The following is a 23286-nucleotide window of genomic DNA, read 5'->3' as shown; positions in this document are numbered from 1 at the left end:
CACAAAAAACTAGCCGGGCGACGTGGCGGGCACCTGTAGTCCCAGCTACTCAGGAGGCTGAGGCAGGAGAATGGCATGAACCCGGGAGGCGGAGCTTGCAGTGAGCTAGGATCGGGCCACTGCACTCTAGCCTGGGTAGCAGAGCGAAACTACGTCTCAAAAAAAAAAAAAAAAAAAAAAAAAAAAAAAAAAGACCCTGTCTCAAAAAAAAAAAGGAAAGGATAAAAAAGAAAGCCAGTTAGTAACTACAAATAAAAAGGTCAAAAATTAAATGAAGCTTCCCCATTTTTTGTTATCTAGCTGTGTGACTATGGGCAAGAAACTTCATTTTTGGTCATCTATAAAATTCCCAACTGCTTTATATTCTTCACTGAGTAGTAGTGAGAATTAAATCAGAAAATATAAGTAAACATATTTAAGCCCAGTGTAAATATATGGTGACACTATGAGGTAGCTGAAGACAGAGGTCCAGACTCACTCAAATGAAATAAGAGGTCAGAGGCAGAACCTAATATGAGTGGAAAACTGGCTCATGGCTGTAGCTCAAGACATGATCTGACAGATACTGTTATCCACACTATACACAAGTAAGCACTTTCTAACCAAAAACTCCATGCAGTAAAAATTACAGAGCAGACTGCCAGGAGGAATTTAAACCCGGGACTAGCTCAGATTTCTTGATTCAAAAATAGCACTCATTTCTAAAGCAAATTTGCTATGAATAGAATGCTCAGAAAAGAAAACTTGATTTCCATTAAAACAGCCTAATCAGAGACACCTCAAGGGTCTATCCGGATTCTAGGACACATTGATAGGTTGAGTTGACTAAAAAGTAGTAAAAACTTAGCTATAGTTGAGAGGACAGGAAACCTAGCACCTAGGAGATCTTGCAATTCTTTTCACAACATGCTGACAGTGTTCAGAGAAGTCACTCACATTTCCAATCAGTTTGAACACCTGATCCCCATGTACATTGTACACCGTTACAATGGTGTTGAGTGCAGCATTGCGTACAGCATTGTCACGGTCTCCTATGTGAACAGCTATTTCCTTTAAGGCTTTTCCTGGGGTTGGTTGGCAAACATTCATGCCATAGGACTCAACCAGACATCCCAGCTCTTCCAGGCACTCTGATGGGGGAGAAAGGCTAGATTAATGAAACAACACATATTTGGGATATAGACTTATTCTTACTAGAGAAATTTCCCTTGGCATATATGAAGGACTTAAATCTGACTCTGGCTCTGCCTAGGATTTTTTGTTTACTGCCTTTTATCAGTTAAAAAAATGGTATTTCAGCAAGTGCTCCTGAAAGGAAGAGATGCCTGTGAGTCAGATGGCCCCTGTGCACTTGATTTTGTCACCAGGGTGATACTGAGTGGTGCCTGTATCACCTGATACCATGGCTCCACCAGTGTGCAACTCATCACTCTCACAGTCTAAATCAGGAGGTTGGAATCAACTACATAGGCACTGGAGAAATTTATTTGTTCATCTAGAAACTATTTCTTCTATAGTCTACTGCTGCAGAGATTCACATCTCAGTTTAAACTATTTGCTTCACCTGCTCTCTGCTTAGAGTTTTTGGATTTGGTTCCTTCCATGATAAAGGGAAACATCTTGCTAGCTGGGTAGACAAGGCACATCCGGTTCAGGATGGCACGAACATCTTTACGAATGACGTCCTTTGGTTCTCCAACCTAGTCAACAAGGAAAATAATGATTAAGTGAGGCATTTCCTAAGTAGCAATGATTCTCCCATGCATTACTATGTTTTGAAAGAATAGGGAAATAGGGATGAGTAGGGAAGGTACCATGATATAATCAGTAAAAAAGGGAGAGGAAATAAAAGTATAGAAACTGAGGTCAGCTGGGAACTTAAGCAGTCTCCCAGAGAGAGAACACCACATTACCTTGACAACAAGATAGGGGATGAAGGAAGATGCTTCACTCTCAGTAAGATGATATTCTTCCTCACTTAGCAAGGTGAAGAGCAATTTTAAATATTCTAGTGCTTTCATCAGGACACTTGTATTGGTGTCAAAAAACCTCAGGGTAAGCCACTTTAAGATAAGATCCAGGCAACCAATAACACCTTCTTTTTCACTCTCCAAGTGCTTAAAATAAAACAAAACAAAACTCCCACAAATAAGAATATACAAAATCTCAATTCTACTAGGCAAGTGTCTCTTAAAATTTTATTGGAGCCCAAAAATAAAATGACAGATTTTTAAGCCTTCAATTAAGACCTAAAAAATATACACACATTCATTTATTCTACCAAATAATAAAACAGCTCTAAAAAATAGAGAATATAGTATATTCTACTTCCTTTTCAAGTCATGCAAACTTCAGATTATTTCATAGGGCTCAGTATTTTTACATGTCTGAGATACATGTATATTTATCTATTGCAGACTTACATCAACCATAACAGCCAGGGCTTTGTTATGATGCTGAAAGTCTGAGTGAAACATCTCATCTTGTAACCATTTAGCCACACAGCTAGACATTTGAGTCTTTAGTTGCTCAATGTATTCATCCCGTGGGGTAGTAAAATTCCACTTTAGCACCTGGAAAAAACAAACAGTGAAAAGTAGCTACAGGGTGTTCAACTGAAATGAGGTAGAGAGCCTTATATAATGCAGCTGCAGGAACAATTTAATAAAATTATTTAAAAATTCAACAATATTCATTTGTAATTAAATATGAATGCAGATTTCAAGGTGTCATACTTCTTGAAGCTTAACAACTCTGAAAATCTTATAGGAATACACATTTTTGGAATTCTTTGTTTTTGAGACAGAGTCTCGCCTGTTGCCCAGGCATGGCAGAGTGCAGTGGCACGATCATAGATCACTGTAGCATTAACCTCCCAGGCTCAAGTGATTCTTCTGCCTCAGCCCCCCAAGTAGCTGGGACCACAGGCATGCACCACTATGCCCAGCTAACTAAAAAACATTTTTTGTAGAGACGAAGTCTCACTATGTTGTCCAGGCTGGTTCTGAATTCCTGGGCTCAGGCAATCAATCTGCTTGCCTTAGCCTCCCAAATTGTTGGGACGACAGGCATGAGTCACTGTGCCTGGCCTTGCAATTCTTACTAAAGAAAAAAAAAAAATCAATCCTACATGTAACTATATAACATGGTGGACACTGCTGCCACATCTTTGATAGAGAGAAAATTTGAAATATCTATCAAAATTACGCATATCGTCATTCTAGGAGTTTAATATAGATACACTCACATATGTGTAACAAAGACCTACATTCAAAGATATTCACAGCAGCACTGTCTGTAATAGTGAAAGACAAGAAACAACCTAAATGTCCAACATAGTGGGATAAGGATAAAGAAAGGTATATACATATAATGCACCAATACAGTGATACACACATATATACACAGATACGAATGATCTTTCAGATATTTCAAACATCATTAAAAGAAAATAGTGAGATACAGAACAAACAATATGGCATGTCCCCATCTGTATAAAAGGAGGGCTATATAAAAATATACATATGATAGTAGAGGTACAAAATATTTCTGGAGTAATACATTGAAAAAATGAGTACTAATATCCTCCCTGTGGAGGGATACTGGAACAGAGACATGCTTTTCATACCATACTTTGCACTTTCTGTACTGCAAATAATTTTTAAAAAAGATTATGCATTTTGAAAACAAATTTAAGTACCTAATGAAATCAAAGCAACATAAGATAAATTACTGAACTAGCCATTTATACAGTCACAAAATCTGCCTTGTAAGGTCTTAAAAAGAAAGATTAATGAAGAAACATATATCCAGTTAATTAAAAAAAAAATGAATACATTTCATTCTTTGATTTTAAAAATGAAGATACCAAAAACCTACGAAATCATTTATTTCTATTTACGGGGAAAAATAGGCAATAACTCTATTCTATAGTTTATTTGTAGGAATTAATGCTCCCATAAACTAAAGAATAATATAATTTATAAGCAAAAGAAACAATTCCTATTTCACAATAACATGGATTTCAGACAGCAAAACTATTCTTGAATAACAATACAAGCAAAAATCTCCTGACGATTCTTAATCCTTCCTTACCTTCAATCCTTTTTCATCTTTCATCCTTTGCTCTTTTCCATTTGGAACAACAATAAAAATAGGCCCAGATTTGTCTTCATCCTCCTTTAAGCTGGTTTTGCTTGGCACCTTCTTCCCTTGTGCACTCTACAACCAAGGTTCAGGGAATACTGATTAGCTTGGCCACCTCTCCTTAAGAATATGATGCTGCTGCCCAGTAAAAGGGCACCATAGAAAACAGAGAAATCTTTCTACATGATATTTCACACACAAAAAAACATGCATCATAGAATCTTGTATATGTTTTTGAACAGGTTCTTTAGAAATTTTTCTGAGAATATTCTTTTTTTTTTTTTTTTTTTGAGACGGAGTCTCGCTCTGTCACCCAGGCTGGAGTGCAGTGGCGCGATCTCGGCTCACTGCAAGCTCCGCCTCCCGGGTTTACGCCATTCTCCTGCCTCAGCCTCCCGAGTAGCTGGGACTACAGGCGCCCGCCATCTCGCCCGGCTAATTTTTTTTTGTATTTTTTTAGTAGAGACGGGGTTTCACCGTGTTAGCCAGGATGGTCTCGATCTCCTGACCTCGTGATCCACCCGTCTCGGCCTCCCAAAGTGCTGGGATTACAGGCTTGGAGAATATTCTTAAGTAACTGTTGGTTAGTTCTTGGACTAGCATGTTATGTAGTTGGAAAAGCTGCTATTACTGATCATTAGTCTAGGTCACAAACTTTTTGTTTACTGGATACTTTTTTTTTCTTGAAATCTTCAACATTATAGCTTTCCCTATTAATGACATTCTTTTTTTTTTTTTTTTTTGAGATGGAGTCTCACTCTGTCGCCCAGGCTGGAGTGCAGTGTCGTGATCTCAGCTTACTGCAATCTCCACCTCCTGGGTTCAAGTGATTCTTCGGACTCAGCCTCCTCAGTAGGTAGGACCATAGGCACCCACCACCACCCCTGGCTAATTTTTGTATTTTTAGTAGAGACGGGGTTTCACCATGTTGTCCGGCTGGTCTCGAGCTCCTGACCTCAAGTGATCCACCCACCTCGGCCATTAATGACATCTTGAATGGCATTTACACATTTCAAAACACTTAGTTTGAAAGCTTTTCTGTTTCTTCCCATTGATATTTAAATGTATCTCTATCATAATAGTATAACTGAAGACCTTTTGAACTTGCTTCTAGAGAAAGTTACAAGAAATGCTTTACATACTTAAGTCACTAAAGTGGTTTTAAAAAATAATCCAAGATTTAAAATCTTCATATCAAAGAAAATAGTACACAATAGTACACATATTTAAGGTAAAATTCAAATTTCTTTACTGGAATCATTATTATTATAAATGTAGCATGGCCACTATTTCTAGTTGGCCAGAATTTCTTTCTAGTATAAACACTAAAGTCATTCAGACCAAACAAATATGAGATCATTTATATGAAACTGCTTTGTAAGCTTAAAAAGATTGGAAAAAAAATTACGGCATTAAGAACAGAGTCAAAAATACTGCAAAACACTCGTGATCAAAACTAAAATAAGCACTTGTTAAATCTGGGATGAGGACAGGCAGACAGGAAAAGAACAACATCATTGGATAGTTTAAATTAATTCACTAAGGAGTTAAAGGGCCCGAGCATAGGGAAGAAAAATGGTTAACTGTAATATTTAGAAGAATGGCCCCAGAGTGTATACTCCAAAATGGGGGTGTAATAATACATGTACTGGCTAAAAAATATTCTCACTCTATATTTTTTCATCAATTACAGGAAGTAAATTAAATTCTCTATTTAGATTATTAGATTTACTAACCATTGCAGTTTTGCAATTTTCCTTTTGTAAGTATTCAATAATTAACGTTCTGAATATGTTTATTAATCTGAATCTTGATAGAGATAATGATAATTTTCTGTGATTTATAAACCTAATTAAATGAAAAAATCACCCAGGGGATAAAGTTGAACATTTGAACACACTGCTTTAAATTGTCCAACTCTCCATGAATACTGAAAGAATTGGTGATGCATCAAAATAAATCCCATTGGGACAAACGGTGTTTCCCTGCAGACTAACTGAAACATCTTCTAGTATGACAACAGTGCCAAATTTGAAGGAAGTTGATTTAACTTCCTTTTCTTAAATCCAAATCAGCCTAATATGCCAGAGCTACAAATGCTTTCTTTCTCCTTTTTTTTTTTTCCCCCTGAGTCTCGCTCTGTCACCCAGGCTGGAGTGCAATGGTGAAATCTTGGCTCACTGCAACCTCCACCTCCTGGGTTCAAGCGATTCTCCTGCTTCAACTTCCTGACTAGCTGGGATTACAGGTATTTGCCACCATGACCGGCTAATTTTTGTATTTTTAGTAGAGACAGGGTTTTGCTATCTTAGCCAGGCTGGTCTCGAACTCCTGACCTCAAGTGATCCACCTGCCTCGGCCTCCCAAAGTGTTGGGATTACAGGTGTGAGCCACTGCGCCCGGCCCTTTCTTCTTTCAATAAAGTATCTTTCCCTGAAAATCTACATGAAAGGAAGATGACAGCACCTCTTGAGAGCAGGACGTCTCTGTTTTAGGACCTTATTAAAAATGAGCCACAGAAATTTGTATAAATAATTTGATAATATCAATAGCAGTGATGTTCTTTTATATATAATGTGATCCTTCCTAATAGAATGACTCAGTGTATAAAATATATTTAAAAGCAAGTCTACATCAAAGTATACAGAGTTAACATACCTTTGCTTTAGAGGATAATCCTGGAGCTTTGGCCTTTTTTGGATCAGGTTTGGGTTCTGCACTGCTGGAAATAGAATCTTCAGCAGGTGCTTTGAGAAAAAAATATATATACTATAAACTTTAACTAATATTTTATTTTGGACAGGTTAAATATATGATGATGACAAGGAAGCCTGCAGTCTTAAATGTATCAGTTTATAAGATGTTTTCAGTTAGTTTTTCTTTTTTTTTTTAATGAGACAGGATTTTGCTCTATCTCCCAGGCTGGAGTACAGTGGTGCCTTCACGGTGCTCACTGCAGCCTTGACCTCTCAGGCTCAGTGAATTCTGCCATCTCAGCCTCCCTAGTAGCTGGGACTACAGGCCCGTGACACCACACCCAGCTAATTTTCTTTGCATTTTTTGTGGAGACAGGGTTTCGCCATGTTGCCCAGGCTGGTCTCAAACTCCTGGGCTCAAGCAATCCACCCACCTTGGCTTCCCAAAGTGCTGGGATTACAGGCGTGAGCCACTGTGCCTGGCTCAGATTTTTTTTTTCCTAATACTTTTTCTCCCAAAATCTCTCTTTAAGCATAATCTATATCTCATTTACCAACATTTAAACTGTAGTTTCATTTGTTTGTTTAGAGACAGGGTTTCTGTCACATAGACTAGAGTGCAATATAGCATGATCAGGGCTCACTGTAGCCTTGACCTCCCTGGCTAAAACAGTCCTCCCACCTCAGCTTCCTGAAGAGCTGGGACTATAGGCGTGTACCACCAAGCCCAACTAATTAAAACAATTTTCTTTTTTTAGAGACAGGGTCGCACTATGTTGCCCAAGCTGGTCTTGACCTCCTTGTTCTCTCAAAGTGGTGGAATTACAGGTGTGAGCCACCATGCCCAGCCCAGACTGATACTTTTTTAAGGGTAAGGACATCTTTGATATTCAGTATCTGCTACATAGCAAGATCCCAATAAAAGTTAAAACTGAATATGCACTTTAATAAAGAGTTTTACACATGTAAATTTTTTTTTTTTTTTGGAGACTGGTTCTGGCTTTGTCACTCAGGCTGGAGTGCAGTGGTGTGATCGTGGCTCATTGAAGCCTCAACCTCCTGAGCTGAAGTGATCCTCCCACCTCAGCCTCCTGGGTAGCTGGGGCCACAGGTGTGCGCCACCAAGCCTAGCTAATTTTTGTAATTTTTGTAGAGATGGGGTTTTGCCATGTTGATCAGGCTGTAAAATTTCTAACTTTATAGCATCAACAATTTCTGTTCCACTAAATTCAAGAATATTGTTAAGCAGTAAGTCTAAAAATGAATTGGTCACAGGTTATATATTATCGAATTTTACTTATTTAGTTTGAGACAGAGTCTTGCTCTGTCCCTCAGGCTGGAGTGCCGTGGCGTGATCTTGGCTTACTGTAACCTCTGCCTCCGGGATTCAAGCGATTCTCCTGCCTCAGCCTCCTGAGTAGCTGGGATTACAGGTGAGCACCACCACATCCAGCTAATTTTTGTATTTTTAGTAGAGGTGGGGTTTCTCCATGTTGGCCAGGTTGATCTCAAACTCCTGACCTCAAGTGATCCACTGGCCTCGGCCTCTCAAAGTGCTGGGATTACAAGCATAAGCCATCCAACCTATTATGGAACTTTAGTATCAGGATAAAGAAATCAAGAATTTTCCCTTAAAGAAGGTTAATAAAGTAGATTAAGCTAGATTCTCCCAATTCCTCTTCTAATTATAGTATCCAGGAGCAGAAAACAGTTGTGGAAACCTTAAATGTAGGATGCAACACTTCAGAAAGGACTATTTTGATGTGCTATTCCAAAACTCCTTTTGGGGTCAGGTGTGGTGGTTCAAGCCTGTAAGTCCAGCACTTTAGGAGACTGAGATGGGAGGATCGCCTGAGGCCAGGAGTTTGAGACCAGCCTGTGCATCACAGCAAAACCTCATCTCTACAAAAAGTAAAAAATTTAGCCAGCTGTGATGGCGCATGCCTGTAGTCCCAGCAACTTGGGAGGATGAGACACGAGGAACACTTGAGCCCAGGAGTTCGAGGTTGCAGTGAGCTATGATCATGCCACTACACTCCCTCCTGGGTGACAGAGCAAGACCCCAACTCTAAAAACAAAACAAAACAAAACAAAACCAAAAAAACCGTTTTAGAATTAGAAACCAAATTAGTCACCTTTGTACTCTTAGTACAGTTTCTGGCATAAAATAGGTACTTGACTACTTGACAAGTGTTTGTGAAAGGAAAGTAAGGAGAGAAGGAAGGAGAGCTTGGATCTAAGCTGTAAGGAAATGTGATTTAAAAAAGACAAGGCTGAATGTCTTTTTAGAGTTCCTCAGGGCTATTTCCTTCCCCTTTAACCCTCTTAAGATAGAGTTACCTGATGCAGGCTGGAATTTGGCTGGAGCAGACCCTCCCATTGGTTTAGAAGTTGCTTTAGCGGGTGGAGCAGGCTTGGCTGGCATGTTAGCTTTGGCTTTCTCTAGCATGGCCAATACCTGATCTTTAGAAGTTGGCTAGAGAGACAAAATAACATAAAAAGTGAGAGGTCACATAAATGATAAAGTCATACAAAGCTTATGAACAAATCCTTTGTCAAACAAATGACTGAGCTCCTGGTTTTGAAATACCACTGAAGTAAGGGAGGCAGCACATGGTGTCAGAAGTCACACACATTATGAAGTCACACTAAGGTAGGTATCATTCTAGAAGGTCACAGTTTTCACTCCTGTGAAGTCAGCAGATTTTTACTTCTACACTGCTTAATATTTTATTTTTGCTTGTTATGATTTCAAATTGAGACTCACAGGAAGTAATATGGTTTTCTGCTCATATAAATTCATGTTTAATATATATATTTTTTTGAGACAGAGGTTCGCTCGTTGCCCAGGCTGGAGTGCAGTGGCACAATCTCAGCTCATTGCAACCTCTGCCTCCTGGGTTCATGCAATTCTCCTGCCTCAGCCTCCCAAGTAGCTGGGATTACAGGCATGTGCCACCAAACCTGGCTAATTTTTTTGTATTTTTTGTAGAGATGGGGTTTCACCATGTTGGCCAGGCTGGCCTTGAACTCCTAACCTCATGATCTGCCTGCCTCGGCCTCCCAAAGTGTTGGGATTACAGGCGTGAGCCACCGTGCCTGGCCCATGTTAAATGTATTTTTTAATAGCTTTTAACAGCAGTAGCAGCAACAAGAAGTAGTACCTTTAGTTTCCCAGTAGCCTTGGCCATTTTTTCAAATCCTAAATGCATCATGAAGAATGGCAAAGCATCTTGGGCCTTCTTTCGCACATCTCCATTTCGATCTTCTAGGCAAGAGTAGAGATGAGGAACACAAAGGATAAGGTCTGTAGGGGTGGAACGAAGAGTAGGTAGTTTCTCAGCCAGCCAGCCCAGAAGCTGCCAAAAGAAATAAAGACTAGTTACACACTTCAAATGAAGACTGTTATCATGTATGATCTCAGGCTTAGTGATTTCATTAGTCTCAAGCGCTGAATTAGCTTTCACACTGTAACTTTTCAATATGAAATCAGTACTTTTCTTTTTTTTTTTTTTTTGAGAGCGGAGTCTCGCTGTGTCGCCCAGGCTGGAGTGCAGTGGCACGATCTTGGCTCACTGCAAGCTCCGCCTCCCGGGTTCCCGCCATTCTCCCGCCTCAGCCTCCGAGTAGCTGGGACTACAGGCGCCTGCCACCGCGCCCGGCTAGTTTTTTGTATTTTTAGTAGAGACGGGGTTTCACCGTGTTAGCCAGGAGGGTCTCGATCTCCTGACCTCGTGATCCACCCGCCTCGGCCTCCCAAAGTGCTGGGATTACAGGCTTGAGCCACCGCGCCCGGCCGAAATCAGTACTTTTCATAATTCAAGAACTGTGCTATATTTAAATAATATATTCAATGATGACAATCATCTTTAAGATAAGGACACATTTCTCTGGACTGTATTTGGGTATTAAAGTATAATACCCAAATTAATAGTTATTAATAGAACTATAATTAATAGTTCTTAACACATCTTAAAGATGAAAAAGTTTGACTTATCTCCCTTTAGTTCTGAAAAATATTTAGCTAGAAGACCCAAAGCACTTATTGTGATCAAAAGGTTACAAATTTTACCAAGACTTCTATTTTTTGCCTTATGTTGACATTTTTTTCTATATATCCCTAAAATAGTTCATATTTGTATTTTTCATTTTTGAGACAGGGTTTCACTCCCATCACCCAGGCTGGAGGGCAATGGCATAATCTTGGCTTGCAGGCCAGTGGGATTGACTTTAGTCATGCAGCATAATTCCTTGGAGATTTATCTGAATTGTTGCATTTACCAGCAGTTTGTTCTTAATTGCTAAATAGTATTCCATGTATGGATATACAAGAGATTTGTTTAACCATTCACCTATTGAAAGGTATCTGAACTGTTTCTAGTTTTTGGCTATTATGCAGTAAAAATCTCTACCCTTGAGCTATAATCCCAGTTTTTGGCTACTATGATTGAAGTTGCTATGAATATTTGTACATGGATTTTTGTATGGACATAAATTTTCATTTTTCTGAAATAAATGTCCAAGAGTGCAATTGCTGGCTCATATAGTAACTGCATGTTTCGTTTTTTTTTTTTTTTTTTTTTGGAGACGGAGTCTCGCTCTGTGGCCCAGGCGGGAGTGCAGTGGCCAGATCTCAGCTCACTGCAAGCTCCGCCTCCCGGGTTTACGCCATTCTCCTGCCTCAGCCTCCCAAGTAGCTGGGACTACAGGCGCCCGCCACCTCGCCTGGCTAGTTTTTTGTATTTTTTAGTAGAGACTTTCACCGTGCTAGCCAGGATGGTCTCGATCTCTTGACCTCGTAATCCGCCCGTCTCAGCCTCCCAAAGTGCTGGGATTACAGGCTTGAGCCACCGCGCCTGGCCGCATGTTTCGTTTTATAAGAAAATGCCACACTGTTTCCTGAAGTGGCTATACCATTTTACATTCCCAGCAGCAATGCATGACTATTTAGGTTTCTCTAGCATTTCACATTACCATTATTTTTAATTTTAGCAATTCTGATGATTGTATAGTGATATTTCATCATAGTTTTAATTTGCATTTCCCTGGTTGCTAATAACACTGAGTATTTTTTTGTTTTGTTTTTTTCTGAGATGGAGTCTTGCTCTTGTCACCCAGGCTGGAGTGCAATGGCAGGATCTCAGCTCACTGCAACTTCCGCCTCCCACATGCAAGCAATTCTCCTGCTTCAGCCTCCTAAGTAGCTGGGATTACAGGTGCCCGCCACCACACCTGGCTAATTTTTGTATTTTTAGTAGAGACGGGATTTCTCCATGCTGGCCAGGCTGGTCTCAAACTCCTGACCTGGTGATCCGTCTGCCTTGGCCTCCCAAAGCGCTGGGATTACAGGCGTGAGCCACTGCGCAAGGCCAACACTGAGCATCTTTCATTGGCTTATTTGCCATCTGTGTATCCTCTCCAGTGAAACATTTGTTCGTGTCTTTTGTCCCATTTTCTATTTTAAAAGAAATTTTCCCCTAAAACAGGCTTGGCCATGGATACCCATTTTCTGATTTTTCTGTTGTTGTTACTATTGAGTTTTCAGAGTTCTTTGTATATTCTAGATATCAGTCCTTTATTGGATACTGGCTTACAAATCTTTTCTGTTGTTCTGTAGCTTGTTTTATTATTTTCATGTGGTTTTTTTGCAGAGTAAAAGTTTTTATTTTTCACGTAGTCCAATTTATCAACTTGACTTTTACGGATTATGGTTTTGGTTTTAAGTCTAAGGATTCTTTGCCAGCCTTACATCCTGGAGATTTTCTAGTTTGCGCTTAAAAGTTCAATAGTTTTATGTTTTACATTTAAGTCCATAATCTGTTTTGAGAGTGTGAGGTTTAGGGTGAGGTTCATTTTTTTGTTTACGGATGTTCAATTGCTCCAGAATCATTTGTTGAAAAGACTATACTTCCTCCATGGAATCAGTCTGTAGCTTTGTAAAAAATTAGTTGATCATATTAGTGTGGGTCTATTTCTGGGTTCTTTCTGTTGTTCCAATGATCTATGTGTCTATCTCCACCCCATTCTCCTACTACCACTATCACAGTGTCTTGATTACATTAGCAATATAGTAAGCTAATTGTAAAGTGATTCCTCCTTTTTTTGTTTGTTTGTTTTTGAGACGGAGTCTTGCTCTGTCACTCAGGCTGGAGTGCAGTGGTGCAATCTTGGCTTACTGCAACCTCTGCCTCATGGGTTCAAGTGATTCTCCCGCCTCAGCCTCTAGAGTGCTGGGACTACAGGCGCATGCCACCACAACCAGCTAATTTTTGTATTTTTGGTAGAGACGAGGTTTCACCATGTTTGCCAGGATGGTCTCGATCTCTTGACCTCATGATCTGCCTGCCGTGGCCTTCCAAAGTGCTGGGATTACAGGCATGAGCCACCATGCCTGGCCCTCACCATTAAATTTCATGTTATCTATAGAGGTTGTTATGCAGATGCTTATATCAAGTCGAGGTAATTCTCTTTCATTACTAACTTGCTGAGAGTTTTTAATCATGAACGCATGCTGGATATGTCAAATGCCTTTTTTGCATCAATTGATATAATCACGAATTTTGTTATTCTGTTGTTATGATTACTCTGATGGATTTCTGAATGATTTTTTTTTTTTTTTGAGACGGAGTTTTGCTTTTGTCGTCCGAGCTGGAGTGCAACGACGCGATCTCGGCTCACTGCAACCTCCGCCTCCCGGGTTCAAGTGATTCTCCTGTCTCAGCCTCCCGAGTAGCTGGGATTAGAGGCGCTCACCACCACGTCTGGCTAATTTTTCTATTTTTGGCAGAGACGGGGTTTCATCATGTTGGCCAGACTGGTCTCGAACTCCTGATCTCAGGTGATCTACCCACCTTGGCCTCCCAGAGTGCTGGGATTACAGGCGTGAGCCACTGCAACTGGCCTATTTTTTTTTTTTTTTTTTGAGATGAAATCTTGCTCTATTACCCAGGCTGGAGTGCAGTGGCGTGATCTCAGCTCACTGCAACTTCTGCCTCCTGGATTCAAGCGATTCTCCTGCCTCAGCCTCCCAAGTAGCTGGGATTATAGGCCTGCACCACCACACCCAGCTAATATTTTGTATTTTTAATAGAGATGGGGTTTCACCATGTTAGGCAGGCTGGTCTCCAACTCCTGACCTCAAGTGATCTGCTCGCCTCGGCCTCCCAAAGTGCTGGGATTACAGGCATGAGTCATTGCACCCAGCCTCTATTTTTATGTTCTGATTAAAACCTCTGATTTTCATAAGAGCTATTTATGACAAACCTCACAGTCAATATTACACTGAATGGGCAAAAGCTGCATGGATTTCCTTTGAAAACCAGCATAAGACAAGGATGCCCTCTCTCACCACTCCTATTCAACATAGTATTGGAAGTTCTAGCCAGGGCAATCAGGCAAGAGAAAGAAATAACGGTATTCAAATAGGAAGAGAGGAAGTCAAATTATCTCTGTTTGCAGATGAACATGATTGTATATTTCCAAAACCCCATCCTCTCAGCCCAAAAACTCCTTAAGCTGATAAGCAACTTCAGCAAAGTCTCAGGATACAAAATCAATGTGCAAAAATCACAAGCATTCCTATACACCAATAATGGACAGAAAGCCAAATCATGAGCAAACTCCCATTCACAATTGCTACAAAGAGAATAAAATACCTACGAATACCTCTTCAAGGAGAACTACAAACCACTAATCAACGAAAAAGAGAGGACACAAACAAATTGAAGAACATTCCATGCTCATGGATAGGAATAATCGGTCTCATGAAAATGACCATATTGTCTGAAGTAATTTATAGATTCAATGCTATTCCCATCAAGCTACCATTGACTCTCTTCACAGAATTAGAAAAAAACTACTTTAAATTTCATATGGAACCCAAAAAGAGCCTGTATAGCCAAGACAATCCTAAGTAAAAAGAACAAAGCTGGAGGCATCATGCTACCTGACTTCAAACTATACTACAAGGCTACAGTAACAAAAACAGCATGGTACTGGTACCAAAACAGATATATAGACCAATGGAACACAACAGAGGCCTCAGAAATAATAGCACACATCTACAACCATCTGACCTCTGACAAACCTAACAAAAACAAGCAATGGGGAAAGGATTCACTATTTAAAAAATGGTATTGGGAAAACTGGCTAGCCATATGCAGAAAACTGAAACTGGACCCTTTCCTTACACTTATACAAAAATTAACTCAAGATGGATTAAAGATTTAAACCTAAGACCTCAAACCATAAAAATCCTAGAAGAAAACCTAGAATACCATTTAGGACATAGGCATGGGCAAAGACTTCATGACTAAAACACCAAAAGCAATGGCAACAAAAGCCAAAATTGACAAATGGAATCTAATTAAACTAAAGAGTTCCTGCACAGCAAAAGAAACTATCATCAGAGTTAACAGGCAACCTACAGAATGAGAGAAAATTTTTGCAATCTATCCATCTGACAAAGGGCTAATATCCAGAGTCTACAAGGAACTTAAACAAATTTACAAGAAAAAAACAACCCCATCAAAAAGTGGGCAAAGGATATGAACAGAAATTTTCAAAAGAAGACATTTATGTGGCCAACAAACATATGAAAAAAAGATCATCACTGGTCATTAGAGAAATGCAAATCAAAACACAATGAGATACCATCTCACGCCAGTTAGAATGGTGATCATTAAAAAGTCAGGAAACAACAGATGCTGGAGAGGATGTGGAGAAATAGGAACCACTTTTACACTGTTGGTTGGAGTGTAAATTAGTTCAACCATTGTGGAAGACCATTGTGGCAATTCCTCAAGGATCCAGAACTAGAAATACCATTTGACCCAGTAATCCCATTACTGGGTACTACCTAAAGGATTATAAATCATTCTACTATAAAGACACATGCGGCCGGGCGCGGTGGCTCAAGCCTGTAATCCCAGCACTTTGGGAGGCCGAGACGGGCGGATCATGAGGTCAGGAGATTGAGACCATCCTGGCTAACATGGTGAAACCCCGTCTCTACCAAAATATACAAAAATCTAGCCGGGCGAGGCGGCGGGCACCTGTAGTCCCAGCTACTCTGGAGGCTGAGGCAGGAGAATGGCGGGAACCCGGGAGCGGAACTTGCAGTGAGCTGAGATCCGGCCACTGCACTCCAGCCCTGGTGACAGAGCGAGACTCCGTCTCAAAAAATAAAAAATAAAAAAAAAAAAAATAAATAAAGATACATGCATATGTATGTTTACTGCAGCACTATTCACAATAGCAAAGACTCAGAACCAACCCAAATGCCCATCATGTTAGACTGCATAAAGAAAATGTGGCACATATACACCATGGAATACTATGCAACCATAAAAAAAGATTGAGTTCATGTCCTTTGCAGGGACATGGATGAAGCTGGAAACCATCATTCTCAGCAAACTAACATAGGAACAGAAAACCAAACACTGCAATTTCTCACTCATAAGTGGGAGTTGAACAATGAGAACATATGGGCACAGGGAGGGGAACATCACACACTGGGGCCTATCGGGGGTTGGGGGGGCAAGGGGAGGGACAGCATTAGGAGAAATACCTAATGACGATGGCGGGTTGATGGATGCAGCAAACCACCATGGCACATGTATACCTATGTATGTAACAAACCTGCACGTTCTGCACATGTATCCCAGAACGTAAAGTATAATTAAAAAAACAAAAACCACAAAACCTCTGATTTTACCATTTAAATGTTTAAGAAAAGGGAAAAATTCCACAAAAAGCCTAGTCCTCTAGAAAGTGTTATTGATCAAGAAGCATGTGAAAGGAAGAAAATGGAAGCACATGAATACAAAGGCCCCAGGAATGTGGTTTCATTTTATTAACTGTTTTATAATGAAACTCATTCTAACCACAAATGCGCATTTATCAGACAGGCCCAAGCCCCTATGGAAGTAAATGACATGAGTAATGCACATGATTAATTTGTGATACTAACCTCTTGCCTCAAGAAAGGATTTTCCTTTTTGAGCTCTTCAGAAAGATCTTCTCCTTCCAGCCATTCCTTCATGCCAGTCTGTTCTGCCCAAGCATTTACAGTCGCAAGGGCAGCAGCTCGAACATTGTTCTAAATGGAGAAGATAATCAGCAAAAACAATATCTACCACAGTTTGGAGGTAGGGGGTAATCACTGTTGCTTTATGAACATGAACAATGGAGGGTTCTCTAAGGCCCACATGAACATACATGAAGCCATCTTCTCTAAAACAGAAACTAGTTCTATGATTGTACTAAAACTCCAAAGTAAAGTAGAAATATAAAACTCCAAATTGTAAAACTTGTGTACTCAGTTAATCAGGCAAAACAGTGAGTGATCTGGGCATAAAATATCATGTAAGAATAAACTCTTATATTTTGCTTCCTGAAAAGCTGGGGGCATTTACGTCCATGTCTGTCTGCTAAAGAATGAAATTCTAAATGTTAAAGACATCATAATGGTTAAGACTGAAATTGCTAATAAACTGACTGAAAATTATTTATGTTTTTATATTAATTTACATTAATATTAAAATAGCACAAATTATATTAAATAAAGTTACTCAAGTTAAATAAATTATACAACATTATATTCAAATATTTAGTCTAGGGCTAAACACTGTAACCTTCAATGATATTTCAGTGACTTCTAGGACTATGAAACTACAAATATCTTGCTGAGCTACTAGAAGATCCCACTCTAATAGTTCAGAAAAATAAAAGTAGAAAATAACTTAATGAACTCCAAATTCATGTATTTATTCACTATAGCAAAATGTTACACAATTATGTTATAATCATAATAGCAACCATTTGTTGTGTGCATATTATATGAAACAGGCACAATAAAATGTACCTTACATACAGACTCATTTAATTCTGTCAGAAAGAAATTTCACAGATAAAGAAACTGACCCTCAAAGAAGATAGCTTATCTAAAAGTCACAAAACTAGTAAGTGATATCTGGTCACCTTAATCCTGCCTGGAAGATAAAAATGTTTACTGTTTTTCTTCTAATATTTTCATCTTTATAAAGTTTATAAGGTCTTTACATTACTCTAAAAAGATAATTATCTTTAACCCAAGAATATGGCTGGCCTATTGCAGAATGGAGCCGTGGTGAAAAGAGTTAGGTTTACCTTGCTGTCTCCAAGGACTGTGATGATAGGGATGCCTAAATTTTTTACATGTTGCTTAATATTTGGGCCCATGGCTACTGCCAGTTGTTGCAGGATATTCAATGTTTGCTGTACCTGAGTGGAAAGATCCAATACTTTATGTTGAAACCATAAGCAAGTTGTGTGCAAACTTCCGTAAATTTGCTGCTATACTGTCAATACAGCAGGATATTTCTGGCCTACTCAAGAGACAGAGACATTGGCTTGTCATGCTATTCTACTTAGATTATTCTAATTATTTTTTAGGCAGTGGCCTCTCTTTTTATCATCAGTTCGTAAAACTAGATTATCAGAATTTTAGACCAGAGATTATGGTACTTTACAACTTTAAGGTAAAACCTAGTTTATGGAAATCCTGATATAAAAATCCACATTTAAAAACAAGAAATTATTATGTTTATGTACATTACAAGCAGTTTTATACAAATATATTCAATACTGGATTTCTGCAAAAAGCAAATTCTGAGACTCATAAAAATTTGATGACTAAATCTGCCAACTATCATCATATCTTGAGATACACTTAATAAATTAAAGGCAGCTATTTCTAGTTCAATGCAAAGAAAGTAATCACGTATTTTTTGCTAGTGAAGGCTACACTGAAAAGGTAACTCCTGCAGCAGTGGGGAGGGAAGATAAAAAGAATAGCCATATGCTCTACATACCAAGATTTTATTTGAATCATTGAGTCGACCCTTCAAGGCAGTTGGAAGTTCACCTATATTCGGTTGGATAAATTTTGCTTCATTGATAATACCTGCCACTTCATCAAGCCCTTCTTTCCTAATCTTCCAATTCTTATCACCAATCTTAGATACCAACTCTGAAGTGATTTTATCACTGAAAAACAGAAAATAACCTTTAATTCCAGACTCCAAAAATGATGATATCACATAAGTTCCCCTCACTGAATTCAAAAAGAACATTCAGAATTCAACACGATGAATGAAATAAACCATTTCACAGACTGGAACCTACCTGATCTCTGTCCTCGGCAAAAGATCAACGACATCATTGCTCCCATCATCTGGTTCATCTCCATCTTCTCCTTCATCTGTACCACTTGTGCTATGCTTGGAAATTCCCCTGGTTGGAGCAGGTGGGCTTTGTCCCTGCATCTATACACAAATGAATGAGTAAGGGTAATGAAATTTATATAGGATATGAGAACAAATAAATTAGAGAGGGTGCCCGTGTCAAACTCTCATTCCTTTATAATACCTATTTACACAGTAGGTAATTTGACTGCTACCTAGATTACAATTTTGAGACTGTATGTCAAAACGTATTTTTATACAAAACCTACTAGAAGGCAGGGTGTGGTGGCTCACACTTATAATCCCAGTACTTTGGGAGGCCAAGGTGGGTGGATCATCTGAGGTCAGGAGTTCGAGACCAGCCTGGCTGACATGGTGAAACCTCATCTATACTAAAAATACAAAAATTGGCCAGGCGCGGTGGCTCAAGCCTGTAATTCCAGCACTTTGGGAGGCCGAGATGGGCGGATCACGAGGTCAGGAGATCGAGACCACCCTGGCTAACATGGTGAAACCCCGTCTCTACTAAAAAAAAAAATACAAAAAACTAGCCGAGTGTGGTGGCGGGCGCCTGTAGTCCCAGCTACTCGGGAGGCTGAGGCAGGAGAATGGCGTAAACCCGGGAGGCGAAGCTTGCAGTGAGCTGAGATCCGGCCAATGCACTCCAGCCCGGGCAACAGAGCGGCGAGACTCCGTCTCAAAAAAAAAAAAAAAAAATTAGCAGGGTGTGGTGGTGCACACCTGTGGTCCTAGTTACTCAAGAGGCTGATGCAGGATAATCACTTGAACCCAGGAGGAATACGTTGCAGTGAGCTGAGATTGCCCACTGCACTCCAGCCTGGGTGACAGAGCCAGATTCTGTCTCAAAAACAAAACAAAACAAAACATTCCCCCAAAACGCATTAGAATTATGAAGCTGTCTTTTGACTTATATACTCAAGACAATACAGAGCAAGTGTACCAACACTCAGCAATTTCAGTTAGAAATATTATTTGAGGAGGGTCTTCTTTTTTTTTAAGACGGAATCTTGCTCTGTCGCCCAGGCTGGAGTGCAGTGGCGTGATCTCGGCTTACTGCAAGCTCCACCTCCCGGGTTCACGCCATTCTCCTGCCTCAGCCTCCCCGGTAGCTGGGACTACAAGCGCCCGCCACCATGCCCGGCTAATTTTTTGTATTTTTAGTAAAGACGGGGTTTCACTGTGTTAGCCAGGATGGTCTCCATCTCCTGACCTCATGATCTGCCCACCTCAGCCTCCCAAAGTGCTGCGATTACAGGCATGAGACACCGCACCCGGCCGAGGAGGGTCAAGTTTTTAAATTTATGTTTTTATTTTAAATTTTTCAAAAATGTTATATTTGGCCAGGAGCAGTGACTCACGCCTGTAATCCCAACACTTTGGGAGGCTGAGGTGGGAGGAGTGCTTGAGCCCAGGAGCTCAAGACCATCCTGGGCAACAAAGGGAGACCTTGTCTCTACAAAAAATTTTAAAAATTAGCTGAGCATGATGGCATGTGGTTCCAGCAACTTGGGAGCTAAGGCAGGAGGACCACTTGAGCCTGGGAGGTTGAGGCTGCAGTGGGACATGATTGTGCCAATGCGCTCCAGCCTGGGTGACAGAGTAAGACCCTGTCTCTAAACAAAATTAAATAAAATGTTATATTTAATGTACTTTTTGACCAGGTAATACATTTACAACGTTTGACATTGTATCAAAGAACATAAAGAGAAAAATCTCCCATTCTATACCATAGCTACCTAGTTATCTTCCTCATAGATAAAATCATTGGTTGGTTGTGGTGGCTAACACCTGTAATCACAGCATTTTGGGAGGCCAAGATGGGCAGGTCACCAGAGGTCAGGAGTTTGAGACCAGCCTAGCCAACATGGTGAAACCTCATATCTACTAAAAATACAATAATTAGCCTGGCATGGTGGCACATGCCTATAATCCCAGCTTCCCAGCTGAGGAGGCTGAGGCAGGAGAATTGCTTGAATCTGGAAGGTAGAGGTTGGAATAAGCCCAGGAAGCGCCACTGTACTCAAGCCTGGGCAACAAGAGCGAAATTCCATCTCAAAACAAACAAACAAACAAAACAACCCAAAAACAAAACAGACAAACAAAAAAAAAAAATTATTTTTTTTCTTTTTGAGACAGTCCTGCTCTGTCACCCAGACTGGAGTGCAGTGGCATGATCTTGGCTCACTGCAACCTATGTCTCCCGGGTTCAAGTGATTCTTATGCCTCAGCCTCCTAAGTAGCTGGATTCCAGGGCATACCACCACACTCGGCTGAATTTTTTTTTTTTTTTTGAGACAAAGTCTCGTTCTCTCGCCCAGGCTGGAGTGCAGTGGGGCAATCTCGGCTCACTTCAAGCTCCGTCTCCCGGGTTCACGCCACTCTCCTCCCGAGTAGCTGGGACTACAGGCACCTGCCACCAGGCCCGGCTAATTTTTTGTATTTTTAGTAGAGATGGGGTTTAGGCATGTTAGCCAGGATGGTCTCGATCTCCTGAACTCGTGATCCACCCACCTCGGCCTCCCAAAGTGCTGGGATTACAGGTGTGAGCCATGGCGCCCAGCCACTCGGCTGATTTTTGTATTTTTAGTAGAGATGGAGTTTCGCCATACTGGCCAGGCTGGTCTCCAACTCCTGACCTCAACTGATCTGCCTGCCTCAGCCTCCCAAAGTGATGGGATTATAGGCATGAGCCACCAAGCCCAGCCAAAATCATCAATTTCTTATGAACTCTTCCAGGAATACTTTATTGTGCATAAAAGCAAATACATATTCTTCATTCCAGAAAGACAGAGTCTCAGTATGTTGCCCAGGCTGGCATGCAGTGGCTATTCTAATTGTGATCCCACTACTGATCTGCATGGGAGTTTTGACGTGCTCTGTTTCTTTTTTTTTTTTTCTTTTTCTTTTGAGAAAAGGTCTGTCTCTGTGGCCTAGGCTCAAGTACAGTGGTACAAACATGGTTCATTGGAGCCTCAACCTGCTGGGCTCAGCTGATCCTCCCACCTTGGCCTCCTGTGTAGCTGGGACCACAGGCATGTGCCACTATGCCTGGCTAATTTATTTATTTATTTATTTATTTTTGTAGAGACAAGGTCTCATTTTGTTGCCCAGGCTGGTCTTAAACTCCTGGGCTCAGGGGATCCTTCTGCCTTGGCCTCCCAAAGTGCTGGGATTATAGGCATGAACCGCTGCACCTGGCCGACCTATTCTGTTTCTGATCTGGGCCAGTTCACCTCTCCTTGGGCAACCTGGTGGCCTCAGCTCCTGGGAGGTCACAATACTAATGCTGAACTTACTGTGGACACCCAACTGGCATAGCACACTACAGCCCCCAAAACATCTGCGCTTAAGCAATCCTCCTTCCTCAGTAGGAGTAGCTGGGACTACAAGTATGCACCACCACACCCAACAGTTTAGTCTTAATTAATGAGATTCTCAAGTCCACTAACAGATTGTATCATTTGTGGAAATTTTACCTTCTCAAATTCTGCATCTATCTGGGATAGGAGGGCAGGTTTCTCATCCTCAAAGAACATTCGCAAAGAGGGACCAACATACAGATACATCACGCCAAGCAGGGTTATGGCAGCAGTCCTCACAGCCTGCCAGACAGAAGAAAAAGAACTTTTTAAATTACAAAGATGGCAATAATAACTTTTTAAATCACAAAGATGGCAATACTGCCCTATATATGTTGTTATGTACTCACTGGGTTTGTTGCAGCAAGAGCTGTCTTCACATTGCTAATGAAAGCTTTCACATTCAACCTAGAAGAAACACTTAGAATTAAAAGCAAACAAACGAAACCTTCAAAATACTCAATAGAGTTTTATAAAGCCAGACTCTAGGACTGGCTCCCTTTGGCAACGTTCTCACTTTTTCTCTTCCTACACTAACTTTATTTTATTTTGTTTTATTTATTTGAGACACAGTCTTGTTCTGTAACCTAGGCCGGAGTACAGTACATGATAGCTCACTGCAACCTCTGCCTCTCTGGTTCAAGCAATTCTCATGCCTCAGCCTCCTGAGGAGCTGAGATTACAGGTGTGCAACACCACACCCAGCTAATTTTTTGTTTGTTTGTTTTTAGTAGAGATGGGGTTTCACCATGTTGGCCAGGCTGGTCTCACACGCCTTACCTCAAGTGATCTACCTGCCTCAGCCTCCCAAAGTGCTGGGATTACAGGCTTGAGCTACCA

General features: G+C 40.5%; 1 protein-coding gene and 1 non-coding gene across 5 annotated transcripts in view; both read right to left on the bottom strand.

Moving 5' to 3' along the window:
- The window catches only part of CKAP5 (cytoskeleton associated protein 5), a 105379-nt gene that overhangs the window by 18353 nt on the left and 63740 nt on the right, over positions 1–23286 (bottom strand). For all 4 annotated transcript variants that reach the window (XM_033207816.1, XM_033207819.1, XM_033207818.1 and 1 more), the window contains exons 19-32: positions 22797–22854; positions 22564–22689; positions 19008–19147; positions 18695–18869; positions 17991–18104; positions 16813–16941; positions 10007–10201; positions 9183–9318; positions 6805–6893; positions 4096–4221; positions 2424–2573; positions 1914–2117; positions 1565–1700; positions 937–1130 (exon numbers count right to left, since the gene is read on the bottom strand). In XM_033207816.1, coding sequence (XP_033063707.1) covers positions 937–1130; positions 1565–1700; positions 1914–2117; positions 2424–2573; positions 4096–4221; positions 6805–6893; positions 9183–9318; positions 10007–10201; positions 16813–16941; positions 17991–18104; positions 18695–18869; positions 19008–19147; positions 22564–22689; positions 22797–22854 — 1972 coding nt within the window. The remainder of the gene's footprint in view (positions 1–936; positions 1131–1564; positions 1701–1913; positions 2118–2423; positions 2574–4095; positions 4222–6804; positions 6894–9182; positions 9319–10006; positions 10202–16812; positions 16942–17990; positions 18105–18694; positions 18870–19007; positions 19148–22563; positions 22690–22796; positions 22855–23286) is intronic.
- On the bottom strand, positions 1327–1437 carry LOC117081880. Its single transcript, XR_004436354.1, has one exon. It is a non-coding gene; the product is annotated as a small nucleolar RNA SNORD67 (small nucleolar RNA).

Source organism: Trachypithecus francoisi, unplaced genomic scaffold, assembly GCF_009764315.1.
Source record: "Trachypithecus francoisi isolate TF-2019V2 unplaced genomic scaffold, Tfra_2.0 Lachesis_group8, whole genome shotgun sequence".
Taxonomy (NCBI): Eukaryota; Metazoa; Chordata; class Mammalia; order Primates; family Cercopithecidae; genus Trachypithecus; species Trachypithecus francoisi.
Note: the sequence above shows the minus strand (reverse complement) of the source record. Positions and strands in the feature narration are given on the sequence as shown.